The sequence below is a fragment of the Schistocerca serialis genome, chromosome 3 (genome assembly GCF_023864345.2).
Source record: "Schistocerca serialis cubense isolate TAMUIC-IGC-003099 chromosome 3, iqSchSeri2.2, whole genome shotgun sequence".
Lineage (NCBI taxonomy): Eukaryota > Metazoa > Arthropoda > Insecta > Orthoptera > Acrididae > Schistocerca > Schistocerca serialis.
Window position 1 is genome coordinate 405,241,020 of NC_064640.1, and position 15,661 is coordinate 405,256,680.

At 41.4% G+C, this 15,661-nt stretch overlaps 1 protein-coding gene across 3 annotated transcripts in view; it reads right to left on the reverse strand.

The window, feature by feature from the left end:
- LOC126470261 (dual specificity protein phosphatase CDC14AB-like) overlaps positions 1-15,661 on the reverse strand; it is a 242,951-nt gene that overhangs the window by 141,495 nt on the left and 85,795 nt on the right. For all 3 annotated transcript variants that reach the window (XM_050097992.1, XM_050097993.1, XM_050097991.1), the window contains exon 6: positions 11,092-11,171. In XM_050097992.1, the coding sequence (XP_049953949.1) occupies positions 11,092-11,171 (80 nt within the window). The remainder of the gene's footprint in view (positions 1-11,091; positions 11,172-15,661) is intronic.

Here is a 15,661-nt window from a genome sequence, read left to right on the forward strand (position 1 = left end):
ATACCTCTGAATAGAAGGCAAAAGTGGGTATTGGCCACACGGCTGTTCCCCCAACAGCTTAAAATTACATTTGAGGTACTGTCCACTGCTGAAAGTACACCTGAGCCAGCATAGAACGTCTCGATGTTGGAACTGGGGACGATCTTCCTGAAAGATCCAAGCAGGAAGCAGAGGGTGCAACTGCTTGACATTAGGAGCTTCAAATTTAAGCGCATATTTAGCCCCTTAGGGAAATAGTGTGCAGGTCAGGAAAGATGACCTGCATCATCTCTGTTTGCTTCCCAGGGGAACCATGGCTGAGATGTGGAGGAGACTGGCGGCAGTGACTGAGCACACTGGTGAACTCATCTGCAAATTGTGGCTCATTTTGGCACAAATGACGCCTGCCACTTGGCTTCAGAGGCCATCCTCAGTTCCAACAACAAGCAGCTGGCAAGTCAGGACTGCATGGAAGATGACTGACGACAATGAACCCAAGCGATCAGATTATTGCAAATGTCACAGCGTTCTTCTGTGGTCTGGCATTGCCATGCTGAAGGAGAAGATGTTCCCTGTCTGGATGAACTCTTCCAATTTGAAACTCGATTACAGCAGGCTCTTTCTCACACACCAACACAGTTACATTACACAGTGCCATACTACAAGCTACAACTAATAGCCCTCTAGAGGCAGTGCGTTGCAAATATGTAGACATGAAGAATAAAGACGTAGAATGTTAATAGCATTTGTTTTATGTAAAAAGCTTTTCCCATAAAAAATTCAGAGGCATTAGTTTTCCAAGCATGCCCTAGTATAAAGAAACGTAGGAAGATAATCCTGATCAGCAAGAGCAACAAGAAATAGATTTCAGATTACCGGAACGATCAACATAAAAATTCCATCTCCGGCACTGACAATGTTGAGCATCATTGGAAAAGGTTCAAGATTATTGTGCAATACACTTTATACAGATATGAGCTAAGAGATGGGACAGACTGGTCATAGTTCACCAGCTGTATCTGAAAGCCGTTACAAAAGCAATGATAGCTTCACAGCAAATGCAAATGTAGCAAAAGCCTCACAGACAAACAAAATTAGCATACAGAGACCCACACATGAACTGTTCAATGCACTTTAAAGTAAAATTTTATCAACTGACTTGACAGAAAATCCTGTGATTTAGTCTTACGTCAAATTTATAAACAGTTTGAAAAATACACAAAATATTTGGGTCACCAATTTATGAAGAGATTGTGTCTAACAAAGACCTAGTAAAGGGTCTCCTACCACTCTTCAAGGGTACTGGCTGGCTATACTAGAACGACTGGGAGAAATACCGCACAATAAACTTAGTGCCAGTGTGAGCAACAGGAGCCTAAGAACTTTGGAACTTTGTGGTAAGGTCTTATGGGATCAAACTGCTGAGGTCATCGGTCCCTAAGCTTATGCACTACTTAATCTAACTTACACTAAGGACAACACACACACCCATGCCTGAGGGAGGACTCGAACCTCTGACAGGGGGAGCCACATGGACCGCGACAAGGCGCCTCACACCGCGCGGCTACTCCATGCGGCCAGGATCCTAAGACCACTGTTGTTTTGTCTACTTGATTAAATCCAATCAAACCAATCAGAAACTGATTGAAGCCACATGTTCGGGCACTCTGTGACCATAATGGCTTCGAAACAGAGGTTGGCAAAGAGCAGGACAAAATACTAGCTGTCTTCTTGAAAACTGTTTCACTGAGAAAGATCACATTGTAGTTCCTCTTTTGAATGGTCATACCGATGTCAAAATGACAGATACTAAATAAGTGACCATGGAATAGAAAAGGAACTGAACTTGCTCAACAGACGAAAGGCTACTGAACCTGATGGGATAACAATACGATTCTGTACATAGTGTGCAAACGAACTTGCTCCTCTTCTAACAGCAGTGTACTGAAAGAGCAAAACACTCATAATGGTTGGAAAAAAGTGCAGGTCATTTCAATTTTCTACAAGGATCATTGAACAGGCACACAAAACTACATGCATCCATCCCTGACGTCACTCTGTTATAGACTTCTGGTTCATGTTTATGCTTGCATATTATGATAATTCTGAACACTGAAAAATCTCTGTAGGAAATGAAATAGGTTCTGAAAACAACAATCATGTGAAACCAGTGTATTCATATCACCCATGAAACCCAGAAAGCAGTACATAATGTTGCTCAGGTTGACGCCATGTTCTTTGACTTCTAGAAGGTATTCGATACAGTTCCGCATTACTGTCTAATGAAGTAAATATGAGTGTACGGAATATCAGACCAGCTGTGTGACTGGATTGAAGAGTTTCTAACAAACAGAACACAACGTGTCTTTCTCAACACAGAGAAATCTTCAGACTTAAAAGTAACTTCAGGCATATCCCCAAGGCAGTGTTACTGGACCATTACTTTTCACAAAATATATAAATTACCCAGTGAATAACATCAGAAACTCCATGAGGCTTTTTGTGGATGATGCTGTTGTATACAGAAAAGTTTCAATGCTAGAAAATTGTAGCAAAAAGCAGGAAGACCTGCACAGGATTGACAATTGGTGCAGGAAATGGCAACTGACACTCAACATAAACAAAGGTAACATACTGCTCATAAATAGAGTGAAAGACCCATTGTTGTAGGATTACATGATTGCAGAAAAATCACTGGAACATTGACATCCCTTAAATATCTAGAAGTATATGTGCATAGCAAACTGAAGTGTAATGACACCATAAAACTAATCACAGATAAGACAGATGCCGGACTGAGATTCACTGGAATAATCCTCAGGAAATGTAGTCCACCAACAAAGGAGGTACCTTACAAAACCCTTGTTTCACCAATACTTTAATATACTGCTTGTCAGTTTGGGATCCACCCCAGGTAGGATTGATAGAAGTAATAGAAAAGATCCAAAAAAGAACAGAACATTTCATTACAGGTTCATTTGGTAAGAATGAAGGCTAAATGAAATACGGATAAACACCAGTTGTTCTGTCAGAATAGACTGGATGGCAGTGTATGTGGAAGTATCACTTGTTGCCATGGGAAAAGGCACAAGAATTATTGTCTTGCATGCTAGAACATTACCTGGTTTCATACCGAACTGTCAACTGGTTTAAAAATTGAGGAAAACGAGCAACAACCATGATAAGATTAATCACAACATTATTCTGAAGTGGTTAAGGGGGCCAGCTACTGGAAACCTTAAATTGGCAGTCTGTCATTGTAATGAACAATGCCCCAACCTATTCAGTTATTAAAGATACAGCTCCAACAATGACAACAAAAGAAGCCAACATTGCTGAATGATTAAACTGTAACCATGTGCAAGTTCAGGATGATTTGTATAAGATGGCGCTCATGGAACTAGTGAAACAAAATAAGCCACAGTTTCAACAGTATGTTGCGAAAAGGTGGCTAAACAACACATTCACAGGGTTCTTATGCTTCCACCATAACACTGCTGCTTTTATGCCATCATAATGATTTTGGTGCGGATCAAACATTACATAGCAACAAATCATAAAAGCTTCATCATGGCAGAAATACAGAAACTTTCAGAGGAAGCAGTGACAGAAATAAGGCCAGCGATGTGGAACAATGTCGCACATTACACAGAAAAGGCTCTTTAAAAACAGTCTGGAAGTCACATGAGTGTAAAGAATAGTACAGAAAATATAATAATATCCTTAGAACATTCTGGCAACTCTTCCACAGACTGTAGCATAGATAAAGACACTGTTGGGGAAGGGAGTGACTCTGAGCCAAGTGGCATTTATCCTTTGCCATAACTCATCTTTCTTTAGTGTTTGTGGACATGGTGTGACATACCACATACATACTACAGTGATTGGTAAGTATTTAGGCAGCTTATATTATTTTAATGTTATTTGTTATTGCAACCATATGAAGGATCCAGATACATTTGAGCACCCCTTTTGCATCAAATATGCAAACTCAACGTGAGTCATAAATGATTATTATAAAAGACAGTGCATGTCCTATTGCTTTTGTCAAGACGTACACATAATAGGAAAAGTGTATCGTTTTATATACAGAAGTGCATTCATTAAGCAAAAAGGATATTGTGATCCTGTAAAGAAAACTCAGTACTGCACATTAACAGTGATTATGAGAAGATAATCAGTACAGCACAGCACATACTATGTGCACACGTACTGGCAAATCAGCACCACCTCCTTCCATGCTAAACTGTGCTACAGCATCCATCACTTTGTTATTCTGTTTCTGGTACAGGTGGAGATGAGGAAATGCATATTTTTTGAACAGCTAGTACGCAGTGATGAGAGGGGGTATTGACGTTGAATGAATGTTGCCAGACTGCCCATACAATGCAATTTCAGTCGCTATGGAACGTTGGAGCGTAGAGCATCATGTGTTTGTTGTTGAGCAGTACTTTAGAAACAATGATTACGTAGTCACAGTGCAACGTCTTTTCAGTCAAAATTTGAGAGTTGGATGTCGAGGTGTAGTGCCTGATCAAAATATTGTATTCTGATGTGTTGCAGTGGATCTGTGATGAAAAAGAAACCACCTGGTCTTCCCCGTTCAGTTCATAGTCTGGAAAAAGTAGACCGAGTGAGAACGGCAGTTCTTGCTATCCGAAACCTTAGTGAAGGGGATTCTGTGGAGCGTAGAGAGTTTTGTTGCGTAATAGTCTTCACGAGTGATGAAGCACATTTTCATGTAGATGGTTACGTCAATCGTCAGTATTAGGTGCCGGAGAACTCACATGAATTACATCAAAGACCTCTCCACAGTTTAAAAGTAACAGTGTGGTGCCGAATTTCAAAGACAAGGGCATTAAAATGTTAAACAACTTTCTTCATCCAGAACTTGAAAGGCGTCAAGTGAACATGAGGGAAATATGGTTTCAGCAGGATGGTGCTACAGCTCACGCAGTGAGAGCATCCATGGAAGTAGTTCAACACATGTTCCCAGGACATGTTATTTTGAGATATGGTGATGCTTACTCGCTCCCTCACTCACCCGATTTGTCGATATGTGACTTCTTTTTGTGGGGACATTAAATATCAAAAGTCTACATGAACAAGCCTCGCACAATCATAAACTGAAGAATTCCACTCGTCAGGAAATTGAAGCCATGCTGAACGAAATGTCGGAGAGAGCCATGCGTAACTTTCGGGAGAGAATCCAAATTTATATCCAGCAAGAAGGATGTCATCTCCAAGACATTATTTTTTGAACATAATTAAAGTATGTACACTCCTGGAAATTGAAATAAGAACACCGTGAATTCAATGTCCCACGAAGGGGAAACTTTATTGACACATTCCTGGGGTCAGATACATCACATGATCACACTGACAGAACCACAGGCACATAGACACAGGCAACAGAGCATGCACAATGTCGGCACTAGTACAGTGTATATCCACCTTTCGCAGCAATGCAGGCTGCTATTCTCCCATGGAGACGATCGTAGAGATGCTGGATGTAGTCCTGTGGAACAGCTTGCCATGCCATTTCCACCTGGCGCCTCAGTTGGACCAGCGTTCGTGCTGGACGTGTAGACCGCGTGAGACGACGCTTCATCCAGTCCCAAACATGCTCAATGGGGGACAGATCCAGAGATCTTGCTGGCCAGGGTAGTTGACTTACACCTTCTAGAGCACGTTGGGGGGCACGGGATACATGCGGATGTGCATTGTCCTGTTGGAACAGCAAGTTCCCTTGCCGGTCTAGGAATGGTAGAACGATGGGTTCGATGACGGTTTGGATGTACCGTGCACTATTCAGTGTCCCCTCGACGATCACCAGTGGTGTACGGCCAGTGTAGGAGATCGCTCCCCACACCATGATGCCGGGTGTTGGCCCTGTGTGCCTCGGTCGTATGCAGTCCTGATTGTGGCGCTCACCTGCACGGCGCCAAACACGCATACGACCATCATTGGCACCAAGGCAGAACCGACTCTCATCGCTGAAGACGACACGTCTCCATTCGTCCCTCCATTCACGCCTGTCGCGACACCACTGGAGGCGGGCTGCACGATGTCGGGGCGTGAGCGGAAGACGGCCTAACGGTGTGCGGGACCGTAGCCCAGCTTCATGGAGACGGTTGCGAATGGTCCTCGCCGATACCCCAGGAGCAACAGTGTCCCTAATTTGCTGGGAAGTGGCGGTGCGGTCCCCTACGGCACTGCGTAGGATCCTACGGTCTTGGCGTGCATCCGTGCGTCGCTGCGGTCCGGTCCCAGGTCGACGGGCACGTGCACCTTCCGCCGACCACTGGCGACAACATCGATGTACTGTGGAGACCTCACGCCCCACGTGTTGAGCAATTCGGCGGTACGTCCACCCGGCCTCCCGCATGCCCACTATACGCCCTCGCTCAAAGTCCGTCAACTGCACATACGGTTCACGTCCACGCTGTCGCGGCATGCTACCAGTGTTAAAGACTGCGATGGAGCTCCGTATGCCACGGCAAACTGGCTGACACTGACGGCGGCGGTGCACAAATGCTGCGCAGCTAGCGCCATTCGACGGCCAACACCGCGGTTCCTGGTGTGTCCGCTGTGCCGTGCGTGTGATCATTGCTTTTACAGCCCTCTCGCAGTGTCCGGAGCAAGTATGGTGGGTCTGACACACCGGTGTCACTGTGTTCTTTTTTCCATTTCCAGGTGTGTATATTTCAAAACTGCATTAAAAAAATCCATCACTTAATGCTTGCTTTTATTATTTTTATCAAACCATGTCCCAGTCATTCAATAGCAGAAAAACATGCATTTCCTCTGCTCCACCCTGTATAATCACTCATGTAGCAGAATCAATTAGCACCACAGATCTAACTGTGAAAATGTGAATAAGAAAATTGAGAGAAGGCTGACGGTCTTTGAATGTGCTAAAAAACAAGAAGGTTTCAAGCAACTACTATGGAGCTCAAGCCATTTTAGAAGCCACTGTCAATAACCTATTCTTCCCTTACCAAGTGAACTTCAAAAGTTCATATTCTGGTTACTATGGTAATTGAGAAATTACATGGATGTTATAAGCTAATGTCTTGGGCATGTGCTAAATAACATTTTACCTAAAATTCCACTAAAGATGGGCATGTGCCCAGTACTAGTCTGGCAATAAAAATAAAATAAAAAATTAAAAGATACTTTCTACTGAGCAGTACATGCCAAGATACAACACTGTGGTCCTTACCTCTTTCCATATATTTCAGTTTTCATCCACAGCAACAATAATTAGTCACTACTGCTGTTACCATTACATAAATATGTAAGGGCAGGGCAAATATGTATAACATAAAAGTTTTGGTATTAGTTCATTTTGTAAACCCTCGTCACCAGTTTTGCAAAGGCCTCATTGCTACTGCTGTGGAGACCAAGTTGCCACTGCTGCTACGGTAGGCCCAGTTTGCGAAACAGCTTCTGTTGCAGTAGACTACTAAGACTATTTCTCACTGCCACAATTACACAGCTGTGCCTCACGGTCATGTAACAGGACAGAAGAATGAAGGTTCTACAACACTCCAACAAATTAGTGACAAGGTCACAAAAATGATTTAAAAAGGTTTACTTATCTTCGTGACTTGTCGAATAATGAAGTCTGCAACACTGCATGTAATATAATGCAAAAAAAAAAAAAAAAAAGGCCCTGAATGGCTAAGTGCAAATAATCATAGGTAAACTTCACAGTACATAGCAAATGCAATTCACAACTAATGTCTGTTCACTTCTAAGCGTTCACTATACAATGTTTCCGATCTACGTCAGTCCTGGACGATAATCTACAACCAAGTGCACGAGAGCTACACTTCTATCTTCCAAGCAGGCTTCTGTCTGTTGTCATCCAGTCATCAGCGGATTGAACTTGGCCAACAATTGGCCAAGGCGAAGTCGATATCCTTATCCTCATCCTCAGCGCTTCCCACAGTGCTGGTGAAACTCGCACAAGAGGCGAGTCTCTGTGGCTCTGGCACCAGCTTGCATCTTTGCACCTGTGGTGCTTTTGTCATGACTGTGTCTTGTTCGGACGACACAGCAGTACAAAATACAAACAGACCACATTATATTATCAGGCAAAGCAAACTGGTTCCTGGTCAGGGATGGCAGCACCATGTGTTTACACCTGAGAAGCAGAGAGGGAAGGTAGTAACAGTGCACACTTCAGTACTCCTATAAGTGGGCCACTGCCGCATGCTACATGCCTGTACCTGACACCAAATGCAGTGTGTCTATTTAGACCAGCAGTAGCAGTATGTACAGTATATCTGATCTTGGCTCCTTGCAATGGTTTGCTGACAATATCCATAAAACTACCTTTCTTGATTAGGTTGCAGTTTTCCTTAACTGTGTGTTGATTATTCATCTGCTGTTTCAATCACAATGTTGACTGACTTCATGTTAGCGGATTTTCCTCCACCTGTCACATTCTCTCTCATCCAGCACTCATCATGCACTTTGCGTGATACACAACCTTTCCAGTTTCCTAATGTCAGAATGATAAAAGTTAATTTTACAGCAGCAAAACCAAACCGACTGTGTGCTGTAGCAGTTAGAGTTTTCGCTAGTAACACCAAGGTTCCATATCTCTGGTGACCATCTCAAATTTTTCTCTGCTGGAAAGGTCCGATAGCAGTTCCCCTCAGCCTTGTGAGGTCAACTGAAAAGTTGCTTGAATATAAAAGCAGCAAAACTGACACCAAGTTTACACAAACACTGAAGTAGCGTAACACTGAAAGGCTTGCACCAGGTTACATGACACCACGTTTTATTAGCAAAAGCACCAGCTGTTAAGTTTACAGGTTACTGAGCCACATACTTGACAAACTACTTGTACAATTTCGGATCTTATTCTCTGCATGATTTCAGGCCAGTTCTATAAAATTTAGGTCCAGATGACATGGTGAGAATAGGAGGAGAACCATTTTCGTGCAAAATTTTGTCAATGGAATAAACTGGAGAAAATTGGTATTCCATAACTGAAGTTCAGCTTTCCTTGTACCTACTTATTTTTAATTTTTATTCCTACATGGTAGTTCAAAATTTTCCTGTTACAGCAACAGAGGAGAACGGAACGCGAAATAAATCTCTACATCTTCTGCAATGAAACATTGCCTGGTACTGCTGTTGAACAATATTTTCGGTACAGTCATTTTGCAACATTTATTCACAGTGTATTGTGTATGAATCCACAGTTCATCTAAATAAACAACTGATGCTGCGATCCTCATACATTAGTCTTTCTTAAAAAATTTAATGTAGTATGCTCTTTACGCAAGCATGTTCTCTCATTGGCACATAATGACTCCCTCATTCTCACACCTTTTAAAATCATGGAACAGTTTTTCTCAAAGTTTCTTTGTTAGCCTTGAAGTCCATTTCTGTGTGACAAAAGCTGTGAATTTTATGCAAACACAGCACTCACTTGTATTGTTCATTATATTGCAGAAATTGCTATATAGTAACACATTTATCTACATCAATGAACTATTTATTACAGGCATTTTACTTATTCTGCTTTGGGACAGATACCTGAATCCCACTCTACTTGGCATCATGTCTCTCCTTCCGTAAGTTACTTGCCGTTGACTTACTTAACTTTTGTTCATAAAAAACTTTTCTTTTGCAAAAACAAATTTTCTTCTTTATCCATCATTTATGCATTTTTTCTTTCTTTCAAGACAATTAACTGATCTAAATTGGTTTTACATAAAACCTGTTACTTCTATTTCACCTCATAATAACAAATGTAAAGGATGGAGGTTAGACAATAACTTCTCAGAAATGTTGAGATTATCAGACATATAGCACAAGTTCAAACTGGAAAAGGATGGGGACACAAAATCAACCATGCCATTGTCTAAATAATCATCCCAAAATTCGCAACAACTGGCTTAAGGAAACAGTGGCAAACTTAAATCAGGATGGCCAGACAGTGACTCACAAATTCTATAATTAGAGCAAGCTCGCAGCCCAGATAGTAAATTACAGATTCAGATTCAAATATTCACTGTTCAGTTCCAAGCTCTCCCCAAGATTATTCAAGGAATTTCATGTAACTTTCAACTCACCAACACACTGCGTTATCCTACTCTGTTTTGGATTGTGTATTAAATCAACTAGACAGGTTGTACACAGGATGGACGAAAACAAGAACCTTCACTGGAACCATGCCTAATAAGGCACTACGATGGCCAATCAACTCTTGAGTCTATGACTGAATCATTTTTTTACCCTCACTAAACAGCACTGTACTAACTAGTTTTTCCAGTATCTCCAGTATTCATCACTCACTCAACAGTCTCTCTGTTGATGTTATAAGCATTGTAACTAACTATGTCACTGGCATCATCAACTATTTAGAACAAAGCTTTATTAAACTACAAAAAATTGCATAAATTTTGCGCAAACAAATTTTCTCTTCTCCCTCCAACATTCACTGTAAAGCTAATCCCAAGCTACTAATAAGGTTTGCCTTATCTTTCCCACTTTGCGCAAACTGAGTCCTGACATTTGACTTAATGGCCATTGATAGTTAATGGTTATGAGTACTCAAAACATTAAGTATTTGATCTGCTGTTGCTTCTTTTAATCTCCTTCTATCGGCTTGTAGCGATTTTTCTTATCCTTGAGCATTCTGAGGACACACACTTCCCCTTACCTCTTCTTATCTTTATCCAGATGAAGAAATTACGGAACATTCCAAAAGCCACAGATTTGTGAATCAGCCCTGCCCCTAGCTGTTCTCCTTCTGGTAGCTGGTGATTAGGCATACATATTTTATGTTTCATTCAAAAGTCACATGTTTTGTCATGAACTGTAGCTGTTGTCATTGATCCTGATTTTATCATCATCATCATCATCATCATCATCATCATCATCATCATCATTCTTCTTCACAGTAGCAATAGTAGTAGTAAAAGCAGGAATCTGAAGGAGGTACCCACCCCCTTCCCCCCTTAACCCTCCGATAATACTATTCTTGTATTTGTACCATCAGTGTTATAATTACTGCAAGTGAAAAATGAATAACAAAATATGTCTGTTTGAAACTTCAGTAAAGATTATAGTCAACATGTATCATACCTGAAAGGTAAGAATGGAGGATTATTCCCACCAACCAATGGTCGATAGGCCTCATCGGGCTTCTTCTTCAAATAAATTATCTGTAACAAAAAACAATTTGTAATTATAGTGAACATGAAGAATAATACATATAAAATGAAAAGCATCAACATACATTGGGTGATCATGAAGCAGCCAACAGTCCCAGTTAAATTGGAAACTGGAGCTTAAATTGTGGAGACATAAACTCAAGAAATAAAATAATGGGCTACTGATGGTTACAGTCATTTTGCTGATCCCATTTGAAGAAACTGCAGCTTAAGGAGACGCCAAACGCTTAAATTATACATGTAGATTCTTGTAAACAATATGGCCATGTAGTAGATTTTAAGGTATGCAAGGACCGCTTGTACTTTTGGGCTAAGGATGAAATCTTCATCCTGCAAGTCTTCCCACACATCTCCAATCAAGTACTGCTCTATAGAGAAAATATACACTGATGAGCCAAAACTTTATGACCACTATCCATCTCAAATTTGAAAGCCACCTTGTGGCATTGCAGGTACATGATGTGGTATGCTAAGTATATAAAGTGGACCATAGGCCAATTGGGAATCATTCTAGAAATGATACAGGCCATAGAAGTGGAAATCCACTGACATAAGCGACTGTATCTAAAGACAGAGTATTATGGCCCGCTGCATCTGGGCCCAGAGACTCTCTGAAACGGTGAAGCTGGATGGCTGTTCATGTGCTACTGTTGTGAACATTTATGGAAAGTGGATGAAGGGTGGTGTAACCACTGGCAAGGTGTTGGACGTCTGTGTATAAACACAGGACCTGGAGGTCGGAGGCATGTCTGCTAAGTAATGCAGGACAGGTGGCAATCTGTGCCAGATCTGACAATGGAGTACAATGCTGGTGCAGGCAATAAGTGTTTTGGACCACGTCAGTCACTGCACATTGTTGAACACAAGGCACTGTCAATTACAACAGCGGTAGGCATAGGCTCATACAGACTGAACCACTAAATAATGTAAAAGTGTCACGTGGTCACAATAATCACATTTCTTGTTACACCAGGTTCATTATAACAGGTAATGATATGGCAAGCACACTGTTCACACCGAATTTGTAGCAACTTGGAGTAACCAATACTTATTCCATTTTGTTACGCTTGATGTGTTTCTTTCCTATTGTGAATTGCTATTGGCGGCACCACAAACAGGGGGCATAATGTAAGTTAGCATGAGCATTTCATATGGCAAAGAAGTGACTAGCCTCATTTATTTTTTTGGTTCTTGCAAACAGAGAGTACTGATACAGTGTTCATAATATTTTTTATGGAACTTGAGGTACCTGTTTGATTCAACAAATAATACATGCAGCATGCATATCTTGGATGGATGTGATAGACATTTATGCAACGAATACAAAAATCAAATTTGTTCGGTGTCACTTGTGTGCTTCCTTAACAATACTAGTTTGCGAGCTGATCTTTGCATCTTAAGGGGGAAAAAAAAGAAAAAAAAATCAATACGTAGATTTCGACCAGTGACAAGAAGCCACCAGATCTCCGATGGCAAGAAATAATTTGAAGACATTGAAAAATGTAATACATGGAGAAATACGAATTATTCAGGAATACAGGGGATGACTCACTGGAAGGCAGAAGTACCATGACATCAATAGGCACACAAACTAAAGTTACAGAGTTTTGCTAGCTTTCAGAATAAACTTCCTTTTCCAAGCTTACACACACACACACACACACACACACACACACACACAAATGCCTGTCTCCCTAAATTGTGCACAGTTGACTGCCAGCTCTTTCCTGGCCAACAGTGAGTGTACTGGGGTGAGATGGGGGTGCAGGGTGGGGTAGGGTGGGGTGGGGTGAAGTGAGGTGCAGAGACAGGTGGGAGGCAGGGAGGGTGTTGGGAGAAGCGTCTAGCAGCTTGTGGGCGAGTGGGGAGCCGTCTGTGAGCTAGTTGGGGGTGCAGGTAGAGAGGGGAGGTGACAGATTTATTTCAAACTTTGTATATCTTTACCAGGCAATTGAAACAACATAATGTGCAAGTAGTAAGGTGCACTACTGTGGCAATTCCGAGAAAACCGCAAGAGAAGTTTTGTACATCTATTATGATGCTCATGCATCTGTGCGTAGATGCCGGATGTTTGAGTTCATGGTGGTCAAGTGATAGCGCTTAAGAATCGTAAGACGAATATGTATGAGACGACAGTTCGACTCGCTCTCAGACTTAATATTTATTTATTTTTATCATCAGTGATCATATTATTTAATTTATATGACATTTGAGATGTAATATAATGAAAAAAAAACCACGTGTATTTGCATGAAATATTTGCATGAAGTTTCAATTTATGTTTTTCACGTCTGCACGACGACTACCATCCTGCAGCGTGCAATGTCAGGAGCACATCCGACAAGTAACTGTACATTACTCTCGCGATCTGGCACACTGTGACTTACTATATTACTGACTGTGAATAACATCATTTGCATAATTATTTATCGAGGTTTGACTTGGGCTTTTCAAGCCTGTCCCTCATCCTTGAAAATTTAATTACAAACAGCAAACAGTAAAATAACATATGAAATTCACTATATCTTCATGAAAATGCATTTTTTTCGGTATATTATCTCTCAAATGTCATAAATTAAATAATGTGACCAGTGATGAAAAAAAATTGAGATTAAAAGATAAGTGTAGGCGGGATTCAAACAATCGTCTTGTTCCCAACCTTCTTACACAGTGCAAACACTAAGCCCTTGATCACAATGAGTTCTTACAGCCGGCACCTTTGCACAGATACATCAGTTACATAACAGATGCGCAAAAGTCTGGAATTGCCAGAGCAGAGCACCTTCCTATGTTGTTTTAATGGCCTAATAAAGGTGTACAGAGTTTAGAGTAAATCCATGATCCCAATGTCATCGCCTCCTCTTGTTAGTCTTATTGCACCTTAGTAGGCATGACGTCTTATGCTGTGGGAACGATGTTTTGGTGAATTCTGATTTACATAGTAATTTTAATTTTAATGTGCCAACACATTACTCATTTCATGTTTTGTGTACATGGAAATTCAATGGAAAGACTTTGTGTGCAGATGACACAAGATGTTTGTAATAATCTTTATGGAGATCTGAAGGTGGTAATGTAGTTTTACTGAAACCGGTTATCTACAATAGAGCTTTTTTTATTTATTTTTTTTATTATATATATATATAGTGATCTGGGCAAGAAGTTGTTGTTCTCCTAACTTATCCAGCCTCTTCACAGAGTCTGCATGTTAATCTGGATTTCGCAAGATTAATGGTACTGGGTGGGCAGATATGCTTCCTGTCACCACTCCTTCCCTCCCAGGACAGAAAATATTAATCCCATCCCTTTGTGTTTAGTCTTACCCAAGTTAAAGTACGAGTACAGTTTCTCAAAACGTTTGTGAATCACATAACAGATGCAGATGTGAGTACCAGCCTGGTATTCATGTAGTCAGATGGGGGATATATCACTTACAAACCACATCCAGACTGGCCGACACATCGGCCTTCGTTGTTAATCTGCCAGGTGGATTCAATATGGGGCTGGTGCACCTTTCAGAATCCTGGAAGTGTCATGCTTACACACACAACAGCCATTTGGGTGGGTCATCCTTCTGGATTCAATATATTAATATAGTTACTACTGCAAATATTAATAAATGGCAGTAATATACAGGGCTATTACAAATGATTGAAGCGATTTCATAAATTCACTGTAGCTCCATTGATTGACATATGGTCACGACACACTACAGATATGTAGAAAAACTAATAAAGTTTTGTTCAGCTGAAGCCGCACTTCAGGTTTCTGCCACCAGAGCGCTCGAGAGCGCAGCGAGACAAAATGGCGACAGGTGCCGAGAAAGCGTATGTCGTGCTTGAAATCCACTCACATCAGTCAGTCATAACAGTGCAACAACACTTCAGGACGAAGTTCAACAAAGATCCACCAACTGCTAACTCCATTCGGTGATGGTATGCGCAGTTTAAAGCTTCTGGATGCCTCTGTAAGGGGAAATCAATAAGTCGGCCTGCAGTGAGCAAAGAAATGGTTGAACGCGTGCGGGCAAGTTTCACGCGTAGCCCGCTGAAGTCGACGAATAAAGCAAGCAGGGAGCTAAACATACCACAGCCGACGGTTTGCAAAATCTTACGGAAAAGGCTAAAGCAGAAGCCATACCGTTTACAATTGCTACAAGCCCTGACACCCGACGACAAAGTCAAACGCTTTGAATTTTCAGCGTGGTGGCAACGGCTCATGGAAGAGGATGCGTTCAGTGCAAAACTTGTTTTCAGTGATGAAGCAACATTTTTTCTTAATGGTGAAGTGAACAGACACAATGTGCGAATCTGGGCGGTAGAGAATCCTCACGCATTCGTGCAGCAAATTCGCAATTCACCAAAAGTTAACGTGTTTTGTGCAATCTCACGGTTTAAAGTTTATGGCCCCTTTTTCTTCTGCGAAAAGAACGTTACAGGACATGTGTATCTGGAGATGCTGGAAAATTGGCTCACGCCACA